Here is a 25,794-nt window from a genome sequence, read left to right as displayed (position 1 = left end):
GTTTATTTTTACATTTTCCTTATTACAAAGCTCTCAGGCCAGGGGAAGGCTGGGACCAGAAGCATTGTGTGGTTAATTAAAAACACCAAAAAAAGCTCTGTGCGACTGCAGCAGCTGATTCCTAACAAAGACTTTGCATCAGGGCTCACCACTGAAATCCACCTCTCCAGGGCATTTGTTACCAACCCTGTGCTTCAACCATCTTCCCTCCTGTAGTGCCACTATGGACCTGGCACACAATTTGTTCTGCAGATACATCATAAAGTAAAAAATACAGAAAGGGGAAGCAATGCCATTAGATGAAGTTGCTGCAGAGGCAGGCAGCCACTGAACATACAGGTGTGAGGCCATCTTCACAGTAGCTGCAGGTATGAGACCTGGAAGTCACAAGCTCAAGAAATCCCATCAAAGATCCACCCAATGCTGGTCATTCTGAGCCTGCACTCCTGCCAGCTGCACCAAGAAATTGCAATTTGCTTGTTTAGTCTGCATAGAGTTTTTAAATGAAGATGGAGGAACCACATGTAGTTCTGGATTATTCCTTAGGAAATGGTTAGGTTCCTGCAGTGCCTGAGTGGGTGGTCTGAGTTACAGCTGATGACACAACATCTGTATGATAAAGCACAATTTACTGCCTAGTCAGTTACACAGTCATAGATTAGCGCAGAATTAATCAAGTATTAAAGCTCACTTAACAGCTGTCAATAAGGATTTCTTAACAAGCTCCAAAAGTTATTATCAGTGCTGAAGTAAATTAAGCCATTTATAAAAGATGAAAAAATGCATTTCAGCTGTTAACAGTTTGTATCTCTTTGCTTTGGACAAAGAAGAAGAGGTTAACTCATGGCTCAACCACTATTACACCCAGGCTGTTATTGAACAACACCTTCCCATCTCTGATTTCACTGCACCCAGGCTTTCTTAACTCCTCCATTACCTGACGCTTTAGTTCAGGAGGGGCAGTTTTAGCAAAGTCAAGTGTTTGTGTCAGGAAATCCAGCAAGAGCTCCCCATCTTTGTCCCCTTCAATAAAGCAGCTCGTTATGTCCATGTGGGATGGGAGCTCGTAGAGCTGGTACTTCAGCCCAGCTGAATCCAGCATCCTTGGCAAATCAGCAGAGGAAACATAAGAGCAAAGATCCTCCAGCGGGAAGGAAGACCCATACTTCTTCCACAGCGTTTCCCAGCCGCTCTTTCCTGAGAGATAAACCACCAGAAAAACACTCAGAGTTGAGGAAAAACACTATTTGAAAGCAGTTTAGATTGTCTGGGTTTTTAGCATTTGCCTTCATTGCAAGTGGGATCTTTCCAGAGCTGGGACGTGTCCTGGGGCACGGTGGAGTTGGCTGCCCCTGCTTCTGTTCCTCAGGTCTGGGGGCTGCAGGAGTGGGTGGGCACCTACCCTGGAGCTCCAGCAGCCTCCCTGAGCCTCCAGCTGAGGCCAGAGCAGCTCACACTTCTGTACCTCTTCTCAAGAGACATTTTATTAAACAAACCAGCTGGGTAAGTAGAAAAGTCCCCAAGCACATCTTCACATCTTTATTTTCCCCCAGCCTGGATCTCAGATTTGGCATTTCTACTGTAAATAATTTTAGAATGATTACTCAGAATGACTGGACAGGATGAGAATAACTTTGAGCCTAATGAGCAGCCCTTGAAAGCAACAACAATAATTCTCCCGAGGTACTAAAACCAGTTACTCGTGGTTTTGCAGTTGCTTTATCTGCAAACAGTCATTTATAGTCAAATAAACAGTTTGGTGTTTAGAAGAGAGGCGACAATATTTTCTTTCACCCGGTGGAAATGGAATGCGGAGCACTAATTGCAGGGAATGTGCTGGTGTCAGAGCTGTGTGACTCAGAGCCGAGCAGTTATCCCCTTCCTGAACGCGGCATTACCGGCACGGCCCTGGGAAGGCTCAGCACATGGCTCTGCTTTTGTTTGCAGGGCGGTGGCAGCCGACCAATGGCACTTTTTCCTTCTCCTCTCTATCCTCTTGTTTTCCTCAAGGTTTTCCCCTTCTTTTCCTCTCTGCTGTTCTGAGTCCTGCTCCTCTCTCCCACTTTTTTGTTGCCCCCAGCAATTTCTGCTCCATCAGAAAACACAGTCATCTGGCCCAGAGAGGACTTCAAATACTTTTCGTGAACTCAGAACTTTAATAATTTTAATTTTGAATAGGCAACACATTCTTTCCCGTATTCACATTTTATGAATATCCAAAGGGACAGGTTAAGCAACTGGACAAGAGTTTTAATTAACTATATGCAGGTAATCAGCAATAGTCTGATATTGTGATCTATTCTCGTTCAGCCAAAGAACGTGAACAGGTTTTTTAAAATAATTTCAGATACAGATTTCTTGTTGTAAACTGCTTGAAAACACTTCAAACCAAAAACATTTGGGGAAAAAAACGTAGTTGAATAAATTCAGGTCAGAAGTGTCACTTCAGAGTGGATCCTTCATGAACAAAATAAAAGGATCTTCATTATATTTGCAGAGGTGGCCAAACTCAATGAGAAATTAAGCTTAAACCTCTGAACAAATAATGCTTAACTTACCTCTCAGAGTTGCTAGATGTGACTGTTTACACAGCTGAAATTTCCATAGCTTTTGAGGCAAATTAAAGGTTTTCTAGAGTCAAATTAGACTCCACCACTGCACTGTCTCTTGTATACCTTGCCCACAGTACTAAAATGTTGTCGTTTACCCTGCTCCAACATTTTCCTGCTAGACTGACCACAGAGCATCTCTGCGAGATCTGAAACAGCCTGAGAACGCTGTTTTGTACCCAAAATGATGATATTAAGGAAATGGGCAGCTTGAAAAGAAAATGAACCATATGTGCTCCAACACCTGCTGTATGGCACTTCAGAGCCCCCCGCAGCCGTTTGCTTAATGCCACAAATCTCTGGGAGAGAGAAAATGCAGTGCCCAGCCTGGAAAGCCTTCTCCAGCACACAGCAGAGGCTGAGGGGGCTCCTGTGAGTGAGAGCTGCAGGATGGAGCCTCTCCTGCTGCAGGGCCCCTGCTGCCATCCCTCACTGGGCAGGCTGTGGGATGGGGAAGGGCAGTGAGAGATGTTTTGTGCCCATGATATGGGGTTTTGGCTCATAAATCCCTGGTCTTTATCACCCACACAGACACAGGCAGCGGGCAGGTTTCAGAGGATGTCTGTTCACCTCTGTCACCTGTGCTACACACAGGAACCCCAAAGGTCCTCAGAGCCCTTCCTGACTGAGCAGTGCTGCTGGAGCAGCTCTCACCTGACACCAGGATGATGAGGAGCTTTGCCTGTGATTCCAGGAGGCTGTGGAAATACTGGAGAGTTGCTGGGACATCTTTCACATAGTAGAGCATCTGGAAAAAGCAGAGATGCTTAGAGACGTGCAGTGCCATCCTGGTGACTACTATAGCATTGTTTAAAGGAACCAGATGGGGGCAATCCTGACAGAAAAGCAGGGACAATGAGGCACCTCAGGAAGGTGTGGGCAGTGGGCTCACACTCCAGCCCAGGGCTGTCATGCCCTGCCTGCTCTCTGGCCCTGCCAGGACTGAGCTCGTGCTCATTCATCAACCCGAGATAAAGAGATTTGCCTTTCTTCAGTGAACTTGGAAATACAAAGGCAATTTCATGGAGAGGACAAGGAGCTTTTGAAGACACCAGCTAAAATGTATTCTTAGTTGACTGCCACCCACAGCCTGGTTAATAGGACTACTGTGCTCAAAGCTGCTTTTCATTTTTGCAGTTCATTTATGCTAAAGCCCTTCAAATTACTGGGAAGTAAACTCACCTATCTTCCCCTACGAGTGGATAATGAGGTCACATACTTCATGCATGCTTTTAACATCTGAGTCTTTGGCAGCATTTACTTTGCAAAGACTCTTACCTGGATCATGTGAATGAAGTCCCATTTTTTAGTCTTCTTTTCTGCATTCATTCGACTTTCATATTCATTAGCTCTCTCCTTGTGCCAGGTAAACTTTATGTTCTCGAGGTTTGATGCCTGAGCCACATGCTCTGAAATGGAGGAGAAGTTATCTCAATTAGTTATCTCAATTGCAAATATGGAGCTGATTTCCACTCAGAGCTTTAATACATCCAAAAGCCCCGTTTAGGTGGAGAGTTTTGGTACCAGTTTAACATAACAGTGGAATATCTTAAACCTTGAGCCCATATGTGAGAAGGCTGTAGAGGGTTTTACAGGACAAAATATTAAGAGAGTCTGTTGCTTTTCCCTTTGCTCCCTCATTTGTGCTCCTCTGGTGTTTACCTGAGCTAAAAAAAAAAAAAAAAAAAAAAAAATTTCTTCTCCATGACAGGCTCAAGCTGAATTAAAAGATGTTGATGGGATGAATTGTTATGAGGCCAGGAGCAGCACATTTCATGGTGAATAGAAGGATTCATGGCCTCACTTATGTAGGGGCCACACAAAACCCACATGGCTGAGCAGGAGTCAGGCCATGGTGGAGGATTTTCCCCAAATAAAAACAGGTGCTCAAGGATGGATCAAAGCAGGGGTTTCTTGAGAAGAGAAGCACAACTAAAAGTTTGAGAAGGGCAGAAAAAACAAATGTGTTCTTCTAAATTTGTATAACTGGAATGGCAGGAGAGGGAAGAAGCTTTGTTCCAAAAGCAGGGACCCTTCTCTCGACATTCAGTGGCTTCTGTGTTGAAACAATTTTTCAGAAGCCCACAGTCCTGACCAGCTGCTTCAGGCAAAAGGCATGACAGTGTTTTAAGGAAAGAGCTTTAAGGAGTGACACATGGAGTGTCTTCAGACCTCGGTACAGTGCACATCAGCAACTGAGGAAAACAGAAATTTGGAGAAGTGGGTTCAAAGAATAAGTTACACCAAGGGCCTGGCTCATCACTGCATTCCCTTTGTTTTTATGGGTGCAAAACTGAGAGGTAATTTCACAATGTAGGAAATACTAATGTCCCTCTGCTGGCATACGGAGCTCATCCCACTGTGCTGCCGCCTGGCACTCAGGATTGCTGCAGGACAAAGTTTCCGTGTCTGATCCAGTTCCTGTGCTTCACTGGAGCTAGCATCAATTTAAAACTTACATGGCCCAAAGGCAGGCTGAGCCTTAGCTACAGAACACATGTTCAGAGCAGCACAGTTTGCTGAGACCAGTGCCTTTACACCACTAGTGACAGCGTTCCTCCTTTCGGGCTCTGAATTGGACACATCCCCGTCAGGCAGATGAGAAATGCTCCATCAGTGCTTATCTCCTGTCTTCTGTGGCTGGAAATGGGCCACCCCTTTCAGATGCTGCCACTCGTACTCTGCTAGCTTCCATTTATCAACCACTGGCCCCAGCACTGGCAGCTCAGATTTAATTTGCTGTTCTAAGCTCAGAAGCAGCTCTTATCCCCTCACCAATAATCTGGGGCAATCTGGTTCAGTTTAATTGTTGGTCTGCCTGCAAGGAGGAGCTGGGAAAAAAACTGAATTGCTTTCCAGGCTGGGCCTTCAAAGTCCAGATTCTACGAAGTAAAAATTCATTATGGGATTGTGGTAAATTTCTGCCTAAACATTCATCTGAATCCATTACGACAAGTTTTCCTACCTTTTCTCCTGGGTTGGCCCCAGATTCTTTTCCCAGTCAGAAGCTGATTGGTGCCACCAAAACTGGGCTGCCTGCAGATGTGCACTGTGATGCAGCTTGGCTGTGAGGCCACCAATACTCCATGGCCACCAAGGGATCCACCAGGAGTGAAGGAAAGGCACAGCCTGCCCAGGAGGCTTTGAGGAAAGCCTCCATCACCTGCCACAGCCTAAGAGGAACCTGAGTTTGTATCACTGCACATCCCAGTAAGGAGTTTCTCTCGTGAGCTTGGCTTCTCCTTCCCATGGAGAAAGCATTTGGTGAGGCAGAAAACATAACTACTGAATCCTCAGAGGTGCAGGTAATGTTTCTAATTCTCTACAGAAAATCTTAGGCCTCAAAAACCTAATTAATGGTAGCTGCTGGGGACATGATTAATTACCAAATAAGAGGGTTTAAAGAAAGAAATTCAGATGAATATTTAATTTCTAGTTTAGCATAAAACTTAAGGACAACATTTCATATTTTCTTTAACTTTCTTCTGGAAGGAAACTCACTGCAGTAGGATAGGACTGCCGGTTAATTGGTGGTAGATGGTGGGACCACTGGGAAGATTCAGAGCAAATCCAGTCCAGCATAGCCCAGACAGGACAGAAATTCTTTGTTCAAGTGCACAAACTGTCTTACAAAGAGGAGATGCACAAGGCATCTTTTAAAAGATCAGGTCTGTGTTAAATTGAGAAAGATCTTTAAAAATTAGGTTTTTCCTGGGAGCCTTTGGTGCTTCCAGTGATTCTGAGCTACCTCACTGCATGGAGAAAGGGATTGTTGCAGGTTTTTTTTCCCTTTGACTTCTACAAGCTGATTCACACTGGGAATGCTTCATTTTTAAGGACTCAAGCAAGAGCAAGACTGGAGATTTAGAGGGTGGTTTCACAGCCTGGTATTCCCTATGCTTTGGAGCATTTCCAGCAAGAGACTCATCTGATGAGGTTCATTCCTTGCTGTCACATCCATTCAGGATGGCTCTCCAGCCAGGTGTGCTCTGCTCAGGGCTGGTGTCACCTCCCTCAACACCAGGATCACCTGGAGGTGAATCCTGGTAGGCTCTAATCCAGTGATAATCAAACTGTTTAATTTATTTAATTAATTATTTTATTTAATTGCTGTTTAATGCTGACTTTGTAGGGCAACTTGATCAAAGTACCCTCATTAACACTCAATCCTCCTTGGAAAATTTTCCATTTTCCTTCATGAATGCTGCTTAGACCTTTGGGCTGGGGGAAGGAAAGAAGCTCTGAGCCCCAGAGCACATGGCAAAAGCCTTTCCTATCACTCCTGCTTTCCTTCCCGTGTTTTCTAATTCAAAGCCTGGTTACTAATTTAGTGCCCCACTGTGAGGTTTAGGTATTTGTTGGAAACGATTTTTAAGATGTGAGAGAATCACCATGAGACTAAAATGTTCCCTTTGATGCTGGGGAAGGATCCTGATTCAACACAAGTTGAAGTGGAAAAACTTTCTGAAATGCAGGAATTTCTCTTATTTCCCATACAATCACCCATCACTTCCCACTTTGTTAGCTTTTAAAGTCTGTCTAGCCAAGCATTTGCCATGCAGAGATCTTCTCAGTGAGAAACTAAGATTTTAATGAGAGTGAACATTGTTGAGAAGCAATGATGGGAAAAAGCATGAAATTTTGAATTTTTTAACTGTTAAGAGACAGTTCTGACAAGAAGGCATTTGAACAGAGGGTCATTCACATTTCAACACTTTTTAATGCATGTAAAATAATTAATGCAAATTTAATTTATTTAATGTAGAAATACCTTTGTACTTGGAGATTTGGTCAGCACTTGGCTCTATCACATCGTTGTTGATGGTCACCTCAGGATATCTGGCTCGTATTTTTGAGAGGATCTGCAAGTCCATCTCTCCTAAAGAAGCAGGAGACACAAAACAGAGCATGCAAACAAAGCTCAGGCAAAGGAAATCTCCACCACCATCACACCCCCAGCTTGGCAGATTGATTTCTGCCATTTATGTACGGGTGCACCACACAGGTCCAAGCAACTGCTCTGTATTCTCAGCAGGTTGTAACTGAAGGTTGAGCTCTAGGATTTGAGAAAAATGCAAATATCAGTCCCAACTCTGTTCATGTCTCCCCTCTGGCTGGCACCACCAGGGCCAAGGGAAAACCTGACACAGCCATCATGCCTGATCTCTTTTTTTCTGGACATGGTCTAACCTTGAGGGGGAGATCCCACCCGACTCTCACGGTGCCAGTTCTGGTGGCTCCAAGTCACCAGCAAACTTGGCAGGATTTCTTAGGAGTCAGTAGGAGCATTTTTAGCCAGGCACCTCACTGCTTACAAGGTCATGTCGGGGAGGGAAAGGGAATATTTTACACTGTGTTTACACTGGGATCAGAGACAATACTCATATTTGTTTGTCTTCTGTGTCCTGTGACTTTCCCCCAAAAGAATGATGAATAGAGCACATACCATTTGTGTTTAGCTAACCCTTGTTTACAGAATACCCCAGAGATTCCTGTATTTCATGTTTTTGTTGAGGAAGAGTTCTCTCTAAACACTGCTCAGGCCAGCTGTAATTATTTTATTGATGGATGTACCGGTAGATCCAAGATTTCAAAATTTAAAAATAGCTCCATCATTCTCAGCCTTCTCACCCCATCTGCAGTGTAGTAAACTCAGGGGGATGATATTTCTGACTGAGGCATGGGTCCAGGGACAATATCCAGCTGGCTTGCTCAACTTTCTCCAACCTCTGCTTATTGTGCTTGGATAGATTTTAGGTGGAAAAAATAACAGCAGAATAAATTAAGGTAAGAAAGAGTGAAACAGAGGGTAACTACAGTAAATAATAGATCCAGAGGTTGTGTTACAAGTAAATATCTAGCTGTGTCCTGGAAGATTTACTTGTGCTTGCACAAAACTCCATGTTCTAAAATTCCCTACAAATTAGCAAAGTTTTGCACTGAATGGAAGGGCACCCTGATGGCCACACAGGCCCCGGCTGAGGGGCTGTGGAAGGAGGAGCTGCACAGCCTCTGCCCACCCTCATCATTTTCAGAGCCCTGGACTCCCACCAGTTCAGCATTTGCTCCATCGTGCAGAATATTCCAGGAATAAAAGGAAAACACTGGGCACTAAATTGCTCATTAGCTCCCAGATGGCACAACACACCAAGTGAGGAAGAGTTGCATTTTCTCACACTTATGTGTCTTAAAGTAACCAGCAACACCCACATTCACATGGCATCTCTGGAAGCACATTCTTTGAGGGAGGGAAATTGAATTTCTGAGGCAGCAGAAGTAGCTGCAGCTTTTTGCCATCCCTGCAAAGCCCTGTACTCTGTAGTCTGATTTCTGAGGCAGCAGAAGTAGCTGCAGCTTTGCTATCCCTGCAAGCCCTGTACTCTGTAGTCTACCATGGTAAAATCTGGGAACACAGAATTTGAAATTTGAACTACTGCAATAGTTTGATTTTTGGTTGCTTTACCAACTTCCCATAAAATGATTAGTCCTTTGAAAAGGCTGTGCAGGTCCTGAATAAAAAAAAATTTAAAAAAATTTATTTCCATATGCAGATAGGTTAAAATATTCCCTTCTGCCCTTGTGTGGCCAAATCACCCTTGTGCTGTTTTTAACCAGAAAATCCACCCCTTTAATTCATAATTTAATCCACAGCCTTAAAAGACTTCACTTAGCTCTTTTATATGCAAACAAGTGTCCCCAGGCATTTTACACTCAGATCGGTGGCAGCTTGCATTATCAACAATTTGGCAATTAGGCTATCCGAATTATTTAAACTCTCCAACACAATTACCTTTTAAAGGCTACCACTATGTTCACCATTAAGTTTCTAATTAAACACTTTACGTAACGGGATAGTTTATAGCCCAGTTGCTACTTTATAGCAGCGCTGATGACTTTTATGGTTCTTAAAGGTACAGAGTGCGGCGCGCTGGAGTGTGAGCTCAATAAGGCACGTGGAATGGGATGGGATGGGATCTGGTGGGATGGGATGTAACAGGATGGGATGCTGCACTAATGGGTTCCTGTCTCCCGAGGTGGAAAAGCGGAGAGGAAAGGCTTTTTGTCCGTGCCTCCTCCCAGCGAAGTGCAGGGGCGGTGGGGTCGGGGCAGCAGCTCCATCACTGCCCTCCCACAGCAGCCAGGGTCGGCTGGGGGGATTTGGGGATCCGCTCCCTCCTGGCCTCAAAACAGCCTGTGCTGAGAACAAGCCAGTGGGGAGATGGGGTTGGGTGATTTGGGGAGGTTTAGATCACAAAGGGAGCTTTGCCTACCCATTATTGATTGATGGCAAGAGCTGGACTCTCTGGCCAGGATGAAGAACTGCACGAAGTGTTCCTGTTACTACCCATTATTGATTGATGGCAAGAGCTGGACTCCCTCTTGCTTTCTCTTGCTTTCTCTCTCTCTCTTTTCTTTCTTTTGTTTTTTCCCCAGAGGAATGGTTTCCTTTGGAGAGCAATGTTCCTGCTCTGTCACACTGTCTGTTTTATAGCTAATGCCAACCATTTACATACAATTACTTTATGGAGGAGAGACTGACAAAACTGAGGCTAGTCTTTGGCGGTGATATGACTACAGCATTTAAACCAGATTAACTGTTCATATAAAATTTAAGTGTGGTGACTTAATGGGCAGAGAAGGAAACATAGGTTTTAATTATGGGGCACTTAAGCAAGAATTTAATGAAGCCACTTGATCTTACTGTATTGTTTTTCCACTCAGTGAATCAGACATCTTATTTGTGATTCCTTCTGGATTTCTTCTGGAGCTGATGCTCAGCCACAGTGTTTTGGGGGTCAGTAGCTCCAGGAGGAGCTTGTACACTGATGTGGTCAGCAAACACAGCCAGAGCAGAGCTCAGCCATGGCTCCTACACAGCAGTGATGGGAGCTATCACCTCAGTAAAGTTACAGGGGAGAATATTGTAATGCAGGTAAAAATGCAATATTCTGAGGAATCTAAGACATTATTTTGTTTGGGGTTTGGGTGGGGTTTTTTGCTGCTTTTGTTTTGTCTTGTTTTATTTTTGTACAGAAACCCTATGGAGCAGTTAAAGCTTCTCTCTGCCTTTGAGGAGTGATGGTGTAGAAGGAGAGGTTTTTGTGGAAGACATAGAGGAATCAGAGTGGGGAGGCACAAGCTGTTTTCAGATGATATGGTCACACACCAATTAACACCACCTGTCCCCTGGAGCTGACTTATCAAGGAAAGACACATTTCCCATTCTGCTCCTTTTGCAATTTTTAGTCCTCTACTCTTTAAAAGAAAAAAAAAAAAAAAGGAAAAAACACATCAACATTGAAGTCCATACATACCTGCTCCACCACCAACACTGGAAACATTGATTGTAGACTTCCCATTTCCAATACTGAAAAACATTATTTAATTATTTATACATTTTAGGAGAGCTGTCCAGTAGAAAAAAAAAAAAAAAGGAAAAAACACATCAACATTGAAGTCCATACATACCTGCTCCACCACCAACACTGAGAACATTGATTGTAGACTTCCCATTTCCAATACTGAAAAACATTATTTAATTATATATACATTTTAGGAGAGCTGTCCAGTAGAGAGGGTTCCATGCATGATGTGAGACACTGAGATCCCATTAAGACTCAAATTTGCAGGGCAAGACCCAAATGTAATGTGTGTGTACACAGGCATGCCTGCAAGTTGACAGGAGGGATCGGATTCAGAACTCTTCCCCTTTGGACACTCATGATTTCCAATTATTTTGGCAATTTTTAGAGGTGGCATTTTTCTTTTATTATGAGGGAATACAAGCAGAAATAAGTACACACCTTATCTGTGTCTGTGCTCTGAGGAACAGAGCCTTCTGGGTCTGTACCAGCAGCTTAAAAATTATTTGTAGAAGTTTTGCATTGCGCAAAATGGGGAGGGAGAGGGCAGAGTGTAATGCTCCTAAAATCCCTGAGTGAGGCTTTGGCAGAGCCATGAAGCCCCGAGCCCTCAGAAGCGCCTCCCCAGAGCCAGGATTTGATGCTGGCTGCCTGCTCCCAAGCCAGCCTGCAAAGTGAGGCGTCCAGCAAAGGACACACACTGGCAGGCAAAGCAGGAGCACGATCCAGCCATCCTAGAGAAACCCTAAATATTACCTGAAAAGCTTGCTTTTAAAAAGCTGCTTTCCATCAAGTTTTTTGCTAGAATGTAGTATCTGTTAAAGCATTTCAGAGCTGATTCAGGGCCAGCTGTGTTTGTGTGCGAGGAAACAATGCAGCCTTATCTCCTCCTGGCTAGGCAGCCCCATCCCAGCCAGCCACCATCCAGAGCCATGCGTGTGTGCAAATGGAACCTCCAGCCAAGCCCTATCACAGACCAACACAGGGAACAGCAATCTGCCTGTCCCAGGCAGCTCCTCGAGGCCAGCAGCCCCGTGGGACGGTGGCCCTGGCTGTCCTTCAGCCCACCTTGGTGTTACCTGGCTATGACGTCCGGCAGGTGCCTCTCCACGAAGTCCTGCATGCTCTGGTGCTCAGTGGAGCGCTCCAGGAAGAGGCGGAATGACTGCACATATCTGTGAAGATCAGCCAGCAAACTCCTCATGGGTGAAGCCATGCTGGGAGCGTGCAGGAGGGGACAGGCTGCTCCCTGCAGCTCTCAGGGCTAGAGAAGGAATGAAAAGTGCTGGAGGGGAAAATCCAACCTGCACCTGGACTTTGCTCCACATCCCCAGCGCTGCCACTGCCTCCAAGTGTTACACAACCTTGCAATATAAACTGTAAATGGGGTCCAAGCAGCAAAGGGTAATTTATCATCTTTAATCTGTGCAGAGCAAGTGCCAGCATTTTTTAACTGTGCTGACACAGGATTCTGTTTAAACACAGTAAAAAGGTCTTTACATTGTTCTTAAATACAAAAAAAAAAAAAAAAAAAAAAAAAATTCCTCTGTTTTGTGAAGGCATGGGGAGGCTCCAAAGGCTGGCTCTGGATTAGAAAAAAGTGCAACACTCATCTCCAGAGACACTGGCAGATGTCTCTATCTGTTTTTTTTAATCTTTTGATGTTCTTAAATGGAATGCTGATGGTGGGGTGAAAACAATAAAAACCTTATAAATGCACTTTATTTTTCTATTTCTTCTGAAGATAATGGTACAATTCCCATGGGTTAAGTAGCTAATTCACCACAGCCACGTGAGTTACTGGAATAGATGTTGTGCTAAAACCAGGCTTACAGGGAATGAGGAGCGGGGAAGGCAAAGCGTGTTACCAGGGAAGTGTCAGACTGTACCTTAAAAAGTGCACAAAGATGTGTTTATCCTCCCTTAAACTGCAGTTTAAGTTCACCACATCTCGTCCTACCTGGCAAGGAGAAGGGGGAACCCTCTCCCTGCTCAGGGGCCCCATGTTGAAGGCCACACTGCGTTTCCTCGGTGTTTCTTACCATCCCCTCTGGCTTCCCTGCAGAGGTTACATCCCAGCCACCTCTTGCTATTTTTACAGTTCCCTTTGGACTGTCTCCAGCCAAACCCCATTGGTGCTGAAGTGCAGCACAAAACCCTCCCAGCCATTGCTTTTCCTGGCTCCCAGAACAGCCAGGATGATTTCCCTGGCTCCACAGAGACTCTGCACCCGCTGCCTTCACTCACCAGCATGACCAGAATTCAAATCATGGGCTTTTCCCAGACTGCTTCTCTGGTCCCTTTGAATTATAAATCTGGCCTCTGCTGTGCTCAAGTCCCTCCCAGCTGCATATCAAATAACACAAATAATCTCGTCCTCCTTCACACCACAAACAGAAACAAAAGCAACAGGCTCAGGCTCCTATTTGCCATTGCATCCCTTTCTGGCAGTGAACTTCTGACTAATTTTCTGACTGTGCAACCAGTTTTCCACCCCATACCTGTCTCATCAAGGCCACATCTTCCTCACTTGTTTATGAGAATGTCATACACAATGGTGCCATCTCCTTCTCCCCTGAACACCTTCAGAAAGATGGGCTTGGAACAATTTCCTCCTGATACATCCAAATTGCCTGACTTAGTCTCCTTGTCCTGCAGGAAGGACTATTTCTAGGGACTATTTCTAGGGACAGCCATCATGCTGAGCAGCTGCCCAGATCCCTCTCCTGCCCCCTTTCCAATGACATCAGCTGCTTGGCTTTGCCCACTTTCCTTCCCTGCCTGTGACAAAGGTGACATCCAAGTCGTGACACGTTTTGGTTTTGCAGCCCATGGGCCAAATCTCCTCACATCCCAAAGGCTCCTGCAGGAAGTGGCATGGTGAAGCTTGGTGACAATTCACCTCCTCCAGCGAGTGCTGCTACCAGAGCCATTGGCAATGGCTGAGAATTCATAATCAATTAGCAACGCCTGATAATTGCTCTCCTTGAGGCAGTCCCAAAGACCAGTGGTGACCCCTGGAGCAGATCCCAAGTTTGATTTTCCACCCATAGTGGAAAACCCATAGTCTCCAAGGCAGACTGGCTTTGGTACACTCCTTGCTCTCCACCTTCTCAGACAGCAAGGATGCTTTCAAGTGAAAAAATAGCAAAACTGAGCATTTCGAAGAGCACTAATGAAAAACACGGCAGTACAACACCGGTAACAAGTAGATGGGACAGCTTTAAAAACTTTGTCAGCCTCTGACAGACAACCCCTCCTTGACCCAGATGAGCAGCACTCAAACACCCAACAACATCTGAATTAACTTGGGGAATCCAAGAGGGAATTTTTCCAGAGATGGTAAGAGAGGAAACTCCTGGATGTACCTTGGATGAGAATTACTCACTGCTAACCCGCCTTGAAAACACAATGGTGTATTCTTTGTTTACCCATTCCTTTGCTATGCATGAGTCCTTTGCTTTTTATTTTAAGTGCATAAGGAAGCTTTGCTGTTTGCCACTAATATATTTTTACCACCTTCAATCTTGAAAAAAAAAGTTTTGCAGTTTATAAGAGGAGATTTAGATAATTAACCCTTTTTTCTGTTCCTCCCTCTACTTCCCGTGATTTAATTTGACAACATCCCCTGCTCAGCAGTCTCTAATGAGCAGCTGAGATTCATTTTCATGTTGGGTGCAGTTCAAGGAATTTGTCTCATTTCTTTCATTACACTTCTGGCTGTTGGAATTTGCCCCATTTATTTAATTCTGTGGGTTTTGCTGTTTGAATTGCGGCCAGTTAACTTTAAAAATGCATAAAGAGAATGAAGGAAAGGACTGTTTTCTGAATCAGGCTGATAGAAACTTATAATAATATTCACTCGGGCATGTTCCCTTCAGTGATAATGGAAACTTATCCGTGGCTCCCTAGAAAGACTGAGGAGTTTTGAAAGCAGAGACACAAGCTGCAGTTACTTGATCCTTCCCTGCTTGGTGCCAGCAGAGTGAAACCTGCTTTAAACTCGCCATAAAACCCTTTAAACCCTCCCGGTGAAGGCAGCAAACGAAGTGAGCTCGGGTTTACCAGCAGGACTCGGTGTGCCAGCGGGATCCGCTCGGGCGGCATCCGCTCCATCGCCGCTTGCTCCAGGCGGCCCAGCTCACCTGGGGTGCCCTGTGCCCCTCGGGGCCCTGGCACTGATGCTGCTCAGCTCCTGGGATGTGCTCCCAACCGGCCCCCTCCCACTCCAGACGCCTTTCTGCCCAGCCACCTTCCCGTCCAGGCACCCCCCATCCAGCCCCATCCCGGCCGTCCCACCCCCGGGCCGCGTCACGGGCGAGGCTTTGGGGAGGAATAAGGAGCAGGCAGGGCTGGAGCCTCATATCGGCCCCCTCCCACTCCAGACGCCTTTCTGCCCAGCCACCTTCCCGTCCCATCCAGCCCATCCCGGCCGTCCCACCCCCGGGCCGCGTCACGGGCGAGGCTTTGGGGAGGAATAAGGAGCAGGCAGGGCTGGAGCCTCATATGGCAGCAAATGCTGAACATGGAGCAGGCAGGGCTGGAACCTCGTACGGCAGCAAATGCTGAACATGGAGCAGGCAGGGCTGGAGCCTCGTACGGCAGCAAATGCTGGGGATGGAGCAGGAAGAGTCAGACCCTCATACGGCAGCAAATGCTGGGGATGGAGCAGGCAGGGCTGGAGCCTTGGAAGGAGCAGGCAGAGGTGGAACTTCATATGGCAGCAGCTGCTGAGGGCTGCTGGGGATGGAGCAGGCAGAGTTAGAACCTGGTATGGCAGCAGCTGCTGAGCATGGAGCAGGCAGAGCTGGAACCTCATATGGCAGCAAATGCTGGGGATGGAGCAGGCAGGGCTGGAGCCTCGCACGGCAGCAAATGCTGGGGATGGAGCAGGCAGAGTTAGGCCCTCATATGGCAGCAAATGCTGAGGATGGAGCAGGCAGAGTTAGACCCTCATATGGCAGCAAATGCTGGGGATGGAGCAGGCAGAGTCAGATCCTCACATGGCAGCAGCTGCCTGGAGAGGCAGGGGGCAGCTCCAGCCCTGCCACATCCGTGTCCACTCTCCACGTGTTCCCCACCAGCTGTCCCCCAGGACACACCTGGCACGGCCACCCTGCCATGGGAACATCCAGACATGGAGCTCTGTCCCTGTGTTAATTACAGCAGGGGTGGCAAATGAAGCCCTGCCAGTGGAAAATCGAAAATGCAGCTCCTGACAAATTGGAAATAATTGTCTCAGTGTGTGGCATGTGGTGATGGGCAGCATCATTAGCACCTTGCCTACAGAACCCTTCCATTAGAGATACCTTTGCTTTTTTAGCTGGTTTTCTTGCCAGCAGATATTCTTCTTATCCCTTACTTTCCAGAGCTTAAGCGTTTTCCAAGTTGTGTGCACCCTCTGCAGCCCTGTTAGGAGAGGTTTTATCCCCAAGGAACATAAGTATGGATAAAACCATTGAGCTGTGTCTGCTATCACATTGTGATTTGGTGTTCAGGGCACCACCACACATTTGCCCTTTTTTTTGCCTTTGTTTCTCCATGTTTGGCAAGAAGGAATTTTTTTAAAGTTAAATGAAGAAGTTTTCCTTCTGGAGTTAGATACAGAAATGAACTGTTCAAGGAGAAATGAGCTGTTCACATGATAAAAGTCACATAAAATAATACCAGTAATATTAATAACGATGCTTTCAAAGGCACAGTTACAGGGAGAATGGCTGCAGTTTGACATTTAGCTGAGAGTTTACTCAAATGAAGATTTCATATCAACACTTAAAATTGTTCAGCCAGAACGATGACTGTGTGTGAAGGCAACACCCACTGCAATTTTTCTCTCTGTGTTCACAGCATCATTTCCTCACCAGTTTGAGGGAATGAGATATAAAGCCCTCACCAAAGATCTCACCAGGAGCAGCAATGCCACAATATTTAGTACCTACCATATTTTATGATTCTGCTTCAAAGGGTGATGCCAAATCCACACAGGCAGAACGGGGAGACCAGCAACAGTTTTGCCCTTTGAAATCCACAATCATGACTTGCTTGCCCATGGCAAGGGGAGCTTAGGACTAGGTGGTCTTTCAGGTCCTTTTGAACCCCTTTTCTGTGGTTCTCTAATTCTGTGACTTTCATTTCAAGGGGTGTTTTGAGGAAAATGAAATTCTAAGTACCCCATCAGCCATGAATCAAGCCAGCTTCTACTGCCCTGCAGTGTCCCAGCAAATGTCCCTTCTGCAGCCACAGCTCCCACCCAGGGAACCCTGTCCTGGCTCTGTACAGGTGACAAGCACTGCTGTTCAAACATAGCTGAACAGCAAGATTACTGGTGTTTGGTTTTCTCTGCAGTTCTAGAAATCTGTATTAATTGGTATCACCAAAGCTGTGCAAGCTGGTCTAAAGAAAATAAACTCAGTGCATCTGGCCCACACATTTTCCCCTCCACAGAGCATTAAGTATGGGTTTTCCAAGTGCCAGTTGCCATTTAATATGAAAGCCTAAGTTTAGAGAGCCAAAAATAAAGATTATATGCATCTGGTGCTTTTAAGTGCATTATGAAAATAAAAGATGCTGCTATTAATTTGCTTTTTTAATTTCCCCTGGGGACTCATTGTGAGAGCTTTAAGTGAAATCCCAGCCATTTCAGTGTCATGTGTGCTCAGTGCTGCCCTGGAGCAGGGACACTGAGGATTTGGGGATACTGCACCACTGCCTAGCCCAGTGCCCAGGGCAGGGCTGTGCTGAGCCAGAGGCTGTGAGCCAGCAGGGAAGGAGGAGGGACAGGAGGGATCCCAGAATCATTCTGTAAAGTGACACCCTGCAGAGGAGCTGGCCACACACAGACCTGGCAGGTCTATGGTTTGTTCACTAAGGTGTTTGTACACTACTTGACATCGTAGAACCATCACAGAATCATAGAACAGTTGTGTTAGAAGGAACCTTAAAGAGCATTTCATTCCAAACCCTGCCATGGGCAGGAACAATTTCCATTAGACCAGGCTGCTCCAAGCCCCATCCAGCCTGGCCTTGAGCCCTTCCAGAAACAGGGCAGCCACAGATTCTTAATATTTATTAATGAAAAATCACCTTCCTGTCCCATTCTGCCCTGTGTCCTCCTCTACACAGCACTGTCCTAGATAGCAGGAGGCTGAGCTATTGAAAGGAAATCCTACAAGCCCTAAGGTCATTAATATGTTGGAAATAATCGCTATTATATATTAAACATTTCTCTGTCATGACAGCTCAAGGGACAATTCACAGCTCTGTAGATACCTGGACAACTGTGAGGTGGAATAATACTGAAATACAAAGTTGTGAGTAAGACAAGTCCCCCTGGAACCTGGCAAGGACACAAGTAGTTGTCACTGGCCCCTTAGGTGAGTCAACAGCTGGGAACAGACAACATCTGCACATTATTTCCTTCTCTGGAGTACATCTGTGTGGGTTTGGGCTGAAAATTTATACCCTGGGAAGAAGGGGAAAGGAGTTAAAGGTCCAAATGAATCACTGAAACCTTTTTCTGCAGGTATGCTCCAAGTGATGCTGGCAGACAGCCCTGGGTAGAAGAATGCCCTGCTCCAGGCTTCCAGGATGGCCACCAGCAGCACAGGATTTCCCACAGGCTGTGTGGATCTCATCAGTCCCATGGCAGAAGTGGAAATAGCAGAAAAGAAATTCCACTGATGGTTTAGAAGAGCCGTGCTAGCTGGTAAATCTGTCAATGCCTTCAGAGATGAAAAGTCCCATCTGAGTTAGCAAAAACCAGGGTACAAGCAGGGTGTTGGGGCTGGCTGCTGCCTACATGTGAAGACAGGAGATGAAGGCTGTGCAATGTTGATTTTATCTCAGAAGGGAGTGCCAGAACAGACCATCCCTCACGTGAATGGCTGCAGGGACCCTCCTCTGGGGGAGGATCCATCCCTTTGGAGCAGGGAGCCACAGCTGAGAAAAGCTCTGAGAAAAGCAAAGCTCAGGAGATGGATCCATGTGTAATGTTCCCCCTGCCTTAATACAACACAGAGTATGTGGGTCAGGTCTAGGAAACTGGAAAGAGGCAGAAGGAGCAGGAAAGGCTGCACAGGAACTCCCTAATTTCTACCCTGTAAGCAGATTTCAAAGCATTTGTAGATGGCTCAAATATCTGAGCCCAAAGATGCAGGAGTTTATTGGGCTTACCTCTGGATCTGATGTAATCAGACACGGCCAGCCTGATAAAAGCAGGAGCGAGACGTTGCTTAATGTCTGAGGAATAATTCCTGCTGTCTCCTAATAAAGCACGCTGATGTAAGCTGGGGTGATAACGGCAGCGCTGCGCTGGGCTCGCAAAATCTCATTTTTCAGGACAACTGAACTGTCAGTGCCAAAGAACAGACAGGTTATTGCTCATGCTCCTCCAAGGTTGCTTTTATTAAAATGGAAATTTCCAAAGCTTTGCATGCACACATCCGTGGCCACGGGTGCAGGCTGCCCTGTGAGGGGGAGAGGGGCCTTGCCACAGGCACCCCTCCTCCTGCAGCTCCTTAGTGCAGCCCTCACAATTTGGGTGTCCTGGGGGCCCTGGGCATGGCTGTCCCTGCCCTGGGCTGTGCCTGAGCACCCCATCCTCACCAGGCTGGGCTTGGCACCTGGGGTTGTGCAGGGCTCTCCCCCACAGCTGCACCCCCTTCACTCCCCCTGTGATCGGGGAGAGGGTTTGTTTGCTGTCCCACCTCAAAGCCAGCACAGGCACCAGCACCTTGAAAATGGGCCTGTCACATTTTGGGCTGACACAGCTCTTCACACCAGAGGGGAGCAGCTCCCAACCCCTCTCACTGCAATGAATTCATTCCTGCAGAGATGGGAGAGGGGAGAGGAGAGGAGAGGAGAGGAGAGATTTCATTTGGAAGGACCCTACAATAATGATTTAATCCAACTGCCTGACCACTTCAGGGCTGGCTGTAAGTTAAAGCATCTTCTTCAGGACATTATCCAAATGCTTTTTAAACCAATGACAGTAAAAGAAAAATAGGGGGGGAAAGAGCAAAAAAAAATATTAATACCTAGCTGTATTTCACTGTCTGTTGTCATAATACACAGAGAAGATACAACAGGTTACTAGGTATTGCTACAACAGGCAAAACCTGAACTTGTCTGCTGAGAAATTATTTGTTCAACAAATGTGTCTTTTTATCTTCCCCAGTACATCTGAGGAACAGATTAAATTTTTACAAACATGTGCCTTAGTGAAAATAATTGTGCTTTTCCCACTCCTGAAGTTAATTGAACCAAAAATTGTTTGTGAAATATCTCATTATGGAGCACTCCAAATTCCTGGCTTGCAATAAGTGAAACAAAGCAGTGCTCTATTACCAGACTGAAAAAAATCACAAAATATTAGAGCATTTCAATTAGCAATTTGAAACTGAAATTCTTAATTAAATTGATCTCAGAAAGAAATTAAATTTGAAAAAAACATTGGTAAAGGGATTTCATTACCTGGTTTTGGAGGCGGTTGAGGATGGTCACACCTTCACCAACAGGTGCTCCACACTAGAAGGAGCTGGTAGAAGGACATGCTGCTGGAAATCATCCAGAATGTGCAGCTCTTGTCCTGGGAAGCCACAAGCAGCCATGGACAAGACACAAAACCCCCAGCTTCTTGCTAGCCCTGAGTGCAGCTCATTTTTTCCTGAGAACTGCAATCGCTGCCCAGAAACTTTTTTCTGTGCTGGAGGACTCAGCAAAGACCTGGCTCAGGTTATTGATGTTATGGGAAAGCAGAGTTATGCCAGGCAAGGGGAGATGGCTTTTTTCTTGTGCCACTTTTGCTGCTGATTCAGGTTTTCTACACATTTTAGGAAACAATAACCATCCATTATTAAAAAAAAAAAAAAAAAAAAACAAAAAACCACAACAATTCTTAGTGCATTTTACCCATATATAGGAATAATTATTTTCTCTTTTGAAGATGCAGCGATATGAGTAGAGAACTGACAGAAATACCCAACAACCTAAAAATTGAAAATAACAACTCAGGCATTTTTTTTTCTGAGACTGTCATGAGGGGCTGTCCCTGGTACCAGGCTGTCTCAGTGGAGCTTCAGCCCCAGGAATGATAAAAGCATGAAGTGAGACAGAAGTCATGCAGCTCTTAATACCTGCTCGTGTTTTAATTCATTTTCACTTGTAACAGCAATAGTTGTTTTTCCCAAAACAAACATTCCTGGCTCAAAAGATCGCTGTCTTTCCTATACTTGTGCTATTTCTGCATTATCCACTTCCCACTGGCACCTTCTCCACGTTACTAATTTCCCCTTTCCTCCTCCTCTAGCTGCTCCCTCAAGAGCTGGTGCAACAAAGAAGATCTGAACAAGCCACACTTGAAAAGCAATCAACCAAAATTAGAAGGGCTTTCTTCTAGGCCGTGTTTGGAAAGGCATCATCCCCCTGAGCACATGGCACTGCTGTCTGCCTGTGCCCTGCTCTGACAGGGCAATGCAGGGGGAGCAGTGCCTGCCGTCACAGCATAATTTGACAACTGAATATTCCACTTGGAGCTCCTTGGCGTGGCTCACATGCCTCCTAAATCTCTCTGCTTGAAGTGTAACATTTTCATGCCCTTCATATCTCTTCCTGTGGGAACTTATGTTAAGCTTTGGAAAGGGTTTAGGCACACTCGCTCCCCTCCAATGGCAGCAGTAGCTGCTTACAACTCTCATAATCAAAATCTTTGTGTGAAGTTGTCTGTATTAGGAACACTTGAGATGTCTGTAAGCCACCACTCATGCCAAAATCCCACAAGTGATCAAAATCTTTGTGTGAAGTTGTCTGTATTAGGAACACTTCAGATGTCTGTAAGCCAAATCATGCCAAAATCCTACAAGTGATCACCCTGACCTGGTGAAGAGTGTCCTTTAGACAAAATGTATTCCCTTCAGCCTGTGGGATCCTGGGCTGGATGGCAGCCAGCAGTGCCAGCACAGGGGTGGCACCCCTGGTGTCTCTATAGTGCACAGCCCATGCACCACTTTGGGCATTACATTGCCATGGCAACCTTTACACCTAAAATGCTCCATATTCCACTCTGAAATGTTCCATATTTCTTTCTTTCTGCTTCCTGGGACAGAGGACAGCATCCTGAAAATGGGGTTTTGCACCCAGCACCTCCAGACCAGTCACTTACCTTTCCCTTTTCTTCTTTCCCCTTCTTTCTTCTTTTTTTCCTTACAATCCCAAAGCTTTTTCCCCTTCTGCCCACTTAATGACAACGGTGGGATGTTCCCACAGGTTCCTGATGAGAATCTGTGGGGAAAGAGAGGGCCAGTGAGCTTTAGGAGCACCTGTGTGGGAAGAGGGCTCAGCAGCACTGGATGTTCTCAGGGGAACTGTGTGGCCCCAGCCTCCCTTGGGGCACAGATGGAAGGTGAAGCCCAGCTCCTGCTGTTTTTATCTCTCCCGGCCTCCCAATGGGTCAGAGGTGGAGGAAAAAGAAAAATAAAGATCAAGTGATCCTGCAAGCAGCATGGGCTGCTCTGCTGTGACCTTGGCCTCCTCTCCAGCCCTTCATTCTCAGCAAGCACACCCAGCAGAGTGAGCTTCAGTGGCCCTGTGCCACTCACAACCACAAAACAAACTGCAGGCAGGACCACAGAAACAGACTGGCACTTTCACCAACTGCTATTAACAATGATTTCACTTTTTTTTTAATGCCAGGTGTTATGATCAGCCACTGTCACGTGCAGTTAGGCCCTGGGATCTGCCATTGCAGGTGGGAAGTGAGAGGGTCTGCAGCCCATCAGGGTCTGGCATGGCCAGAGAATCACAGAATGGCTTGAGTTAGAAGAGACCTTAAAGACCATCTTGTTCCACCCCCTGCCTTGGGCAGGGACACCTTCCACTGTCCCAGGTTGCTCCAAGCCCCATCCAGCCTGGCCTTGGACACTCCCAGGGATCCAGGGGCGGCCACAGCTTCTCTGGGCAACCTGTGCCAGGGCCTGCCCACCCTCACAGAAAATAATTTCTTCCTAACATCCAATCTAAGCCTGCCCTCTTTTAGTTTAAAACCATTCCCCCTTGCTTCATCGCCACCTGCCAATGCACAAAGTTGCTCTCCAAAGCCGTGCTGAAGCTTGGCTTTGAACACAGCCATGCTTTAATTTATACTACTTTTTTTTTACTACAGTTTGAGCAAATATATTAATTTTGGAGCTGAGCGTACCACCTACTGCCAAAAGACATTGCAAATGTGGGATTTCACAGTGAAATATCAGTACAAAAGCACTGCTTTTACTTGCTAGTACTTATCAGTGCAAGGTACATGGATCATGCAAAAGCCCTTGACATAGTGCTGTAACATTGCTCCAGTGAAAATGTACAAGAGCTTTTCATGGATAGTGCTGTCATTCCATTTTTTTTTAATTACAACTTAATTTGCAGCCAACAGGAGCCTTGACTGGAAGCTGCTCCCTGCAGAGCCTATTCATGCTTCAGCCAGAGATGTTGAAAAGGCCATCTTAAAGCTTCCCTGGAAGAACTGTGGATTTTCCCCCCCTCTGTGGAAAGCCATTCCCAAAGAAATGCCAGTTGTCCTCAAGCCTTAAACTGAAGGTGCATTTATTTGCTCTGAAGCCAGATGTGAAGAATTGTGTCTGCAAAGGAATTTTCCAGAAGGCCATGAGTGGGATGGAAGGGGCAGTGAGGGATGCCTGCAGGGAGCCTGGCTGTCAGTTTGCAGACCTGGGGGAGGCTGCTCAGTCCCTGACTGCATCCTTTGAGCTCCTTCTCCTGTTACAGCCCCAGCAATTGCCATTCCCAGCGTGGTGTCTTCACCTGCCCTCCTTATCGCTTTCCATGATCCCTGCTCTCGCTTCCCTTTCTGCCCTGTAGGCCTGCAACTGCTGCTGGAAATAATATTTTTTTAATACCATTTCTATCTCTCCCCTCAATCCAGCTGGTGCCATTGTAGGCAGTTTCCAAGTGTCACAGTTTCTTTCAAATTCACATCCTCCTGCAAGATATAGACCCATCCAACCCAGCCTGCTCACTCTCTCCTTTGTGCAGGCTTTATATTGCAAGTTATTTAAAATCACAGCTATTTTCCTGATTAAATAAACCTGGGGCCAGTTACTCTGAAGACATCAGGCTTTTATTAGAAAGCTACATTCTCATCTTGTTATTTTGATCCCTGCTCACCTCTCATCTTCCCACAGACAAAAGCCCCTGAGTTTCTTTATATATAGGTGCATTCATGCTTTTATTGAGCAGGAATCCTCTTTGCAATCTCTACCCTGGGATGAGCCTGCTCTGCAGATCATATTTGGTGTTTCACTTGGGTTTGATTTTGTCTCTGCTCTGACAACCCCTGGAGAAGTTAATGAGGACAAAAGAAGCACTTCAGGATTTGCTCCTGATTTCAGTGGTAGGAATCACCTCCTGGCCATGCTCCGGGTGCTTGTGCTCCTGTTGCAGTCACATCCAGATTCCAAGGGAGCTGGGAAGAGTGGGGGAAGGCAGTAGGGAATATCTTTCAAATTAGGATACACAAGGATGGGTACAGTACCTGAAAAGGCAAAGAGAACTGGAATTGGTTGCAGTATACCAGTTATGGCAAAAATAATTGAAAAAACACAGGCTTGCTATAGTTAATGAGTTTTACAACTCAGAGCCCAGTGGAGAGACCTGGGCTGTGGCTGTACCCCCTGGCTCTGGTAATACAGGGTTAAAGGTCCAGCCTCCAGCCTTCAGGCATGAAAATGCAAATGTGGTCCACTTTTGCCTTCCCGAGGCAGACATCTGCTTTAAAGGGAGCTTAATATAAAATTCTGGAGCCACCTTTTTCCAGATAGAGGATTTACAGCATGGGAACAAGCAAAAAAAGTTGTGAAAAGGATTATTATTACTGTTGTTGTTGTTGTTGTTTACTATTAAAATTAATTACTATTACTATAATATATGTATTATATATAGTATACTATATACTATATATACTACTACTATAGTAATACAATAATATTACTATATAATAAAATGTTTATAAAATATACTAATAATATATATAAAATAGATATATTACTATTACCTATAATATAATAATATTGCTATTACCTGTGGGGTTTTTTGTCTACTTGGTGTTATTTCTTGAAATTTTCACCAGTGGTTTTCTCACTCCAGAGCAAGGAGTGGGAATTTTTGCAGTCATTCTAAAGCAGGGGCACACCTCTGTCTCAGGTCTCTGCAGCTGAGGCCAGTAACACAAAGTGCAGTGTGGAGATGCAGGTCTGCCATCCAAAACACATCCTGAGCTGCTGGGGTGACAGTGACATGATAACGTCATGAAAAGCCTGGCTAAAAATGTGCCTTTTTTCCCATTAATCAGCTCTGTTTGAGTTGGATGTGCCAGCTTTCCTGAGAGAAGTAACCTGCCAGACACCCAAATATTGGCTGTTTAATTTCCCTGAAGTTAATGGAGAGAGTGCCTGTAATTACACGTGGCCTCCTGTAAGTTTTCAGCTTTTGTGATGAAGTAGGAGACAGCATTATGGCACTTAAAGCTATTGATTAGTTAAGCTAATGGACTGAGACTGATTGAATCTATTGCCACAGCCAGGGGATTCTGTGTGGTGTTTCTTTTATGAACTCAATAGAAAACACCTCTCAAACTGCAGGGTGGAGAGGTGGGGGGACCAGGGAAGGCCCAGGCTGCTCCCACCACACTGTGAGTTCTTCATCCCCATGTGGCACCACATCCAAATGTCTTGAGACAAAGCTGCTGTGTTAATCCCTGTCCCACTGGTGTGCTTCTCATCTGGGATCCAATACAGAATTTTCATGGGCCTTGCAATCATCTG

The 25,794-nt window shown here is 45.7% G+C and overlaps 1 protein-coding gene across 1 annotated transcript; it reads right to left on the bottom strand.

Annotated features, from left to right (window-relative positions):
* Nucleotides 1-62: 62 nt before the first annotated feature.
* On the bottom strand, nt 63-13,258 carry LOC121337545 (histamine N-methyltransferase-like). The gene is made up of 7 exons (XM_041407686.1): nt 13,220-13,258; nt 12,052-12,236; nt 11,079-11,131; nt 7,381-7,488; nt 3,888-4,018; nt 3,264-3,357; nt 63-1,197 (listed from the first exon to the last, which is right to left on the bottom strand). Exons 2-7 carry the CDS (start codon nt 12,186-12,188, stop codon nt 842-844), a joined length of 879 nt encoding a protein of 292 aa, XP_041263620.1. The 5' UTR covers nt 12,189-12,236; nt 13,220-13,258; the 3' UTR covers nt 63-841.
* Nucleotides 13,259-25,794: the final 12,536 nt, after the last annotated feature.

The sequence above is a fragment of the Onychostruthus taczanowskii genome, unplaced genomic scaffold, assembly GCF_017590055.1.
Source record: "Onychostruthus taczanowskii isolate IOZ18803 unplaced genomic scaffold, ASM1759005v1 scaffold10, whole genome shotgun sequence".
NCBI classification, from domain to species: domain Eukaryota; kingdom Metazoa; phylum Chordata; class Aves; order Passeriformes; family Passeridae; genus Onychostruthus; species Onychostruthus taczanowskii.
This window is presented reverse-complemented; position numbering and strand designations above follow the sequence as displayed.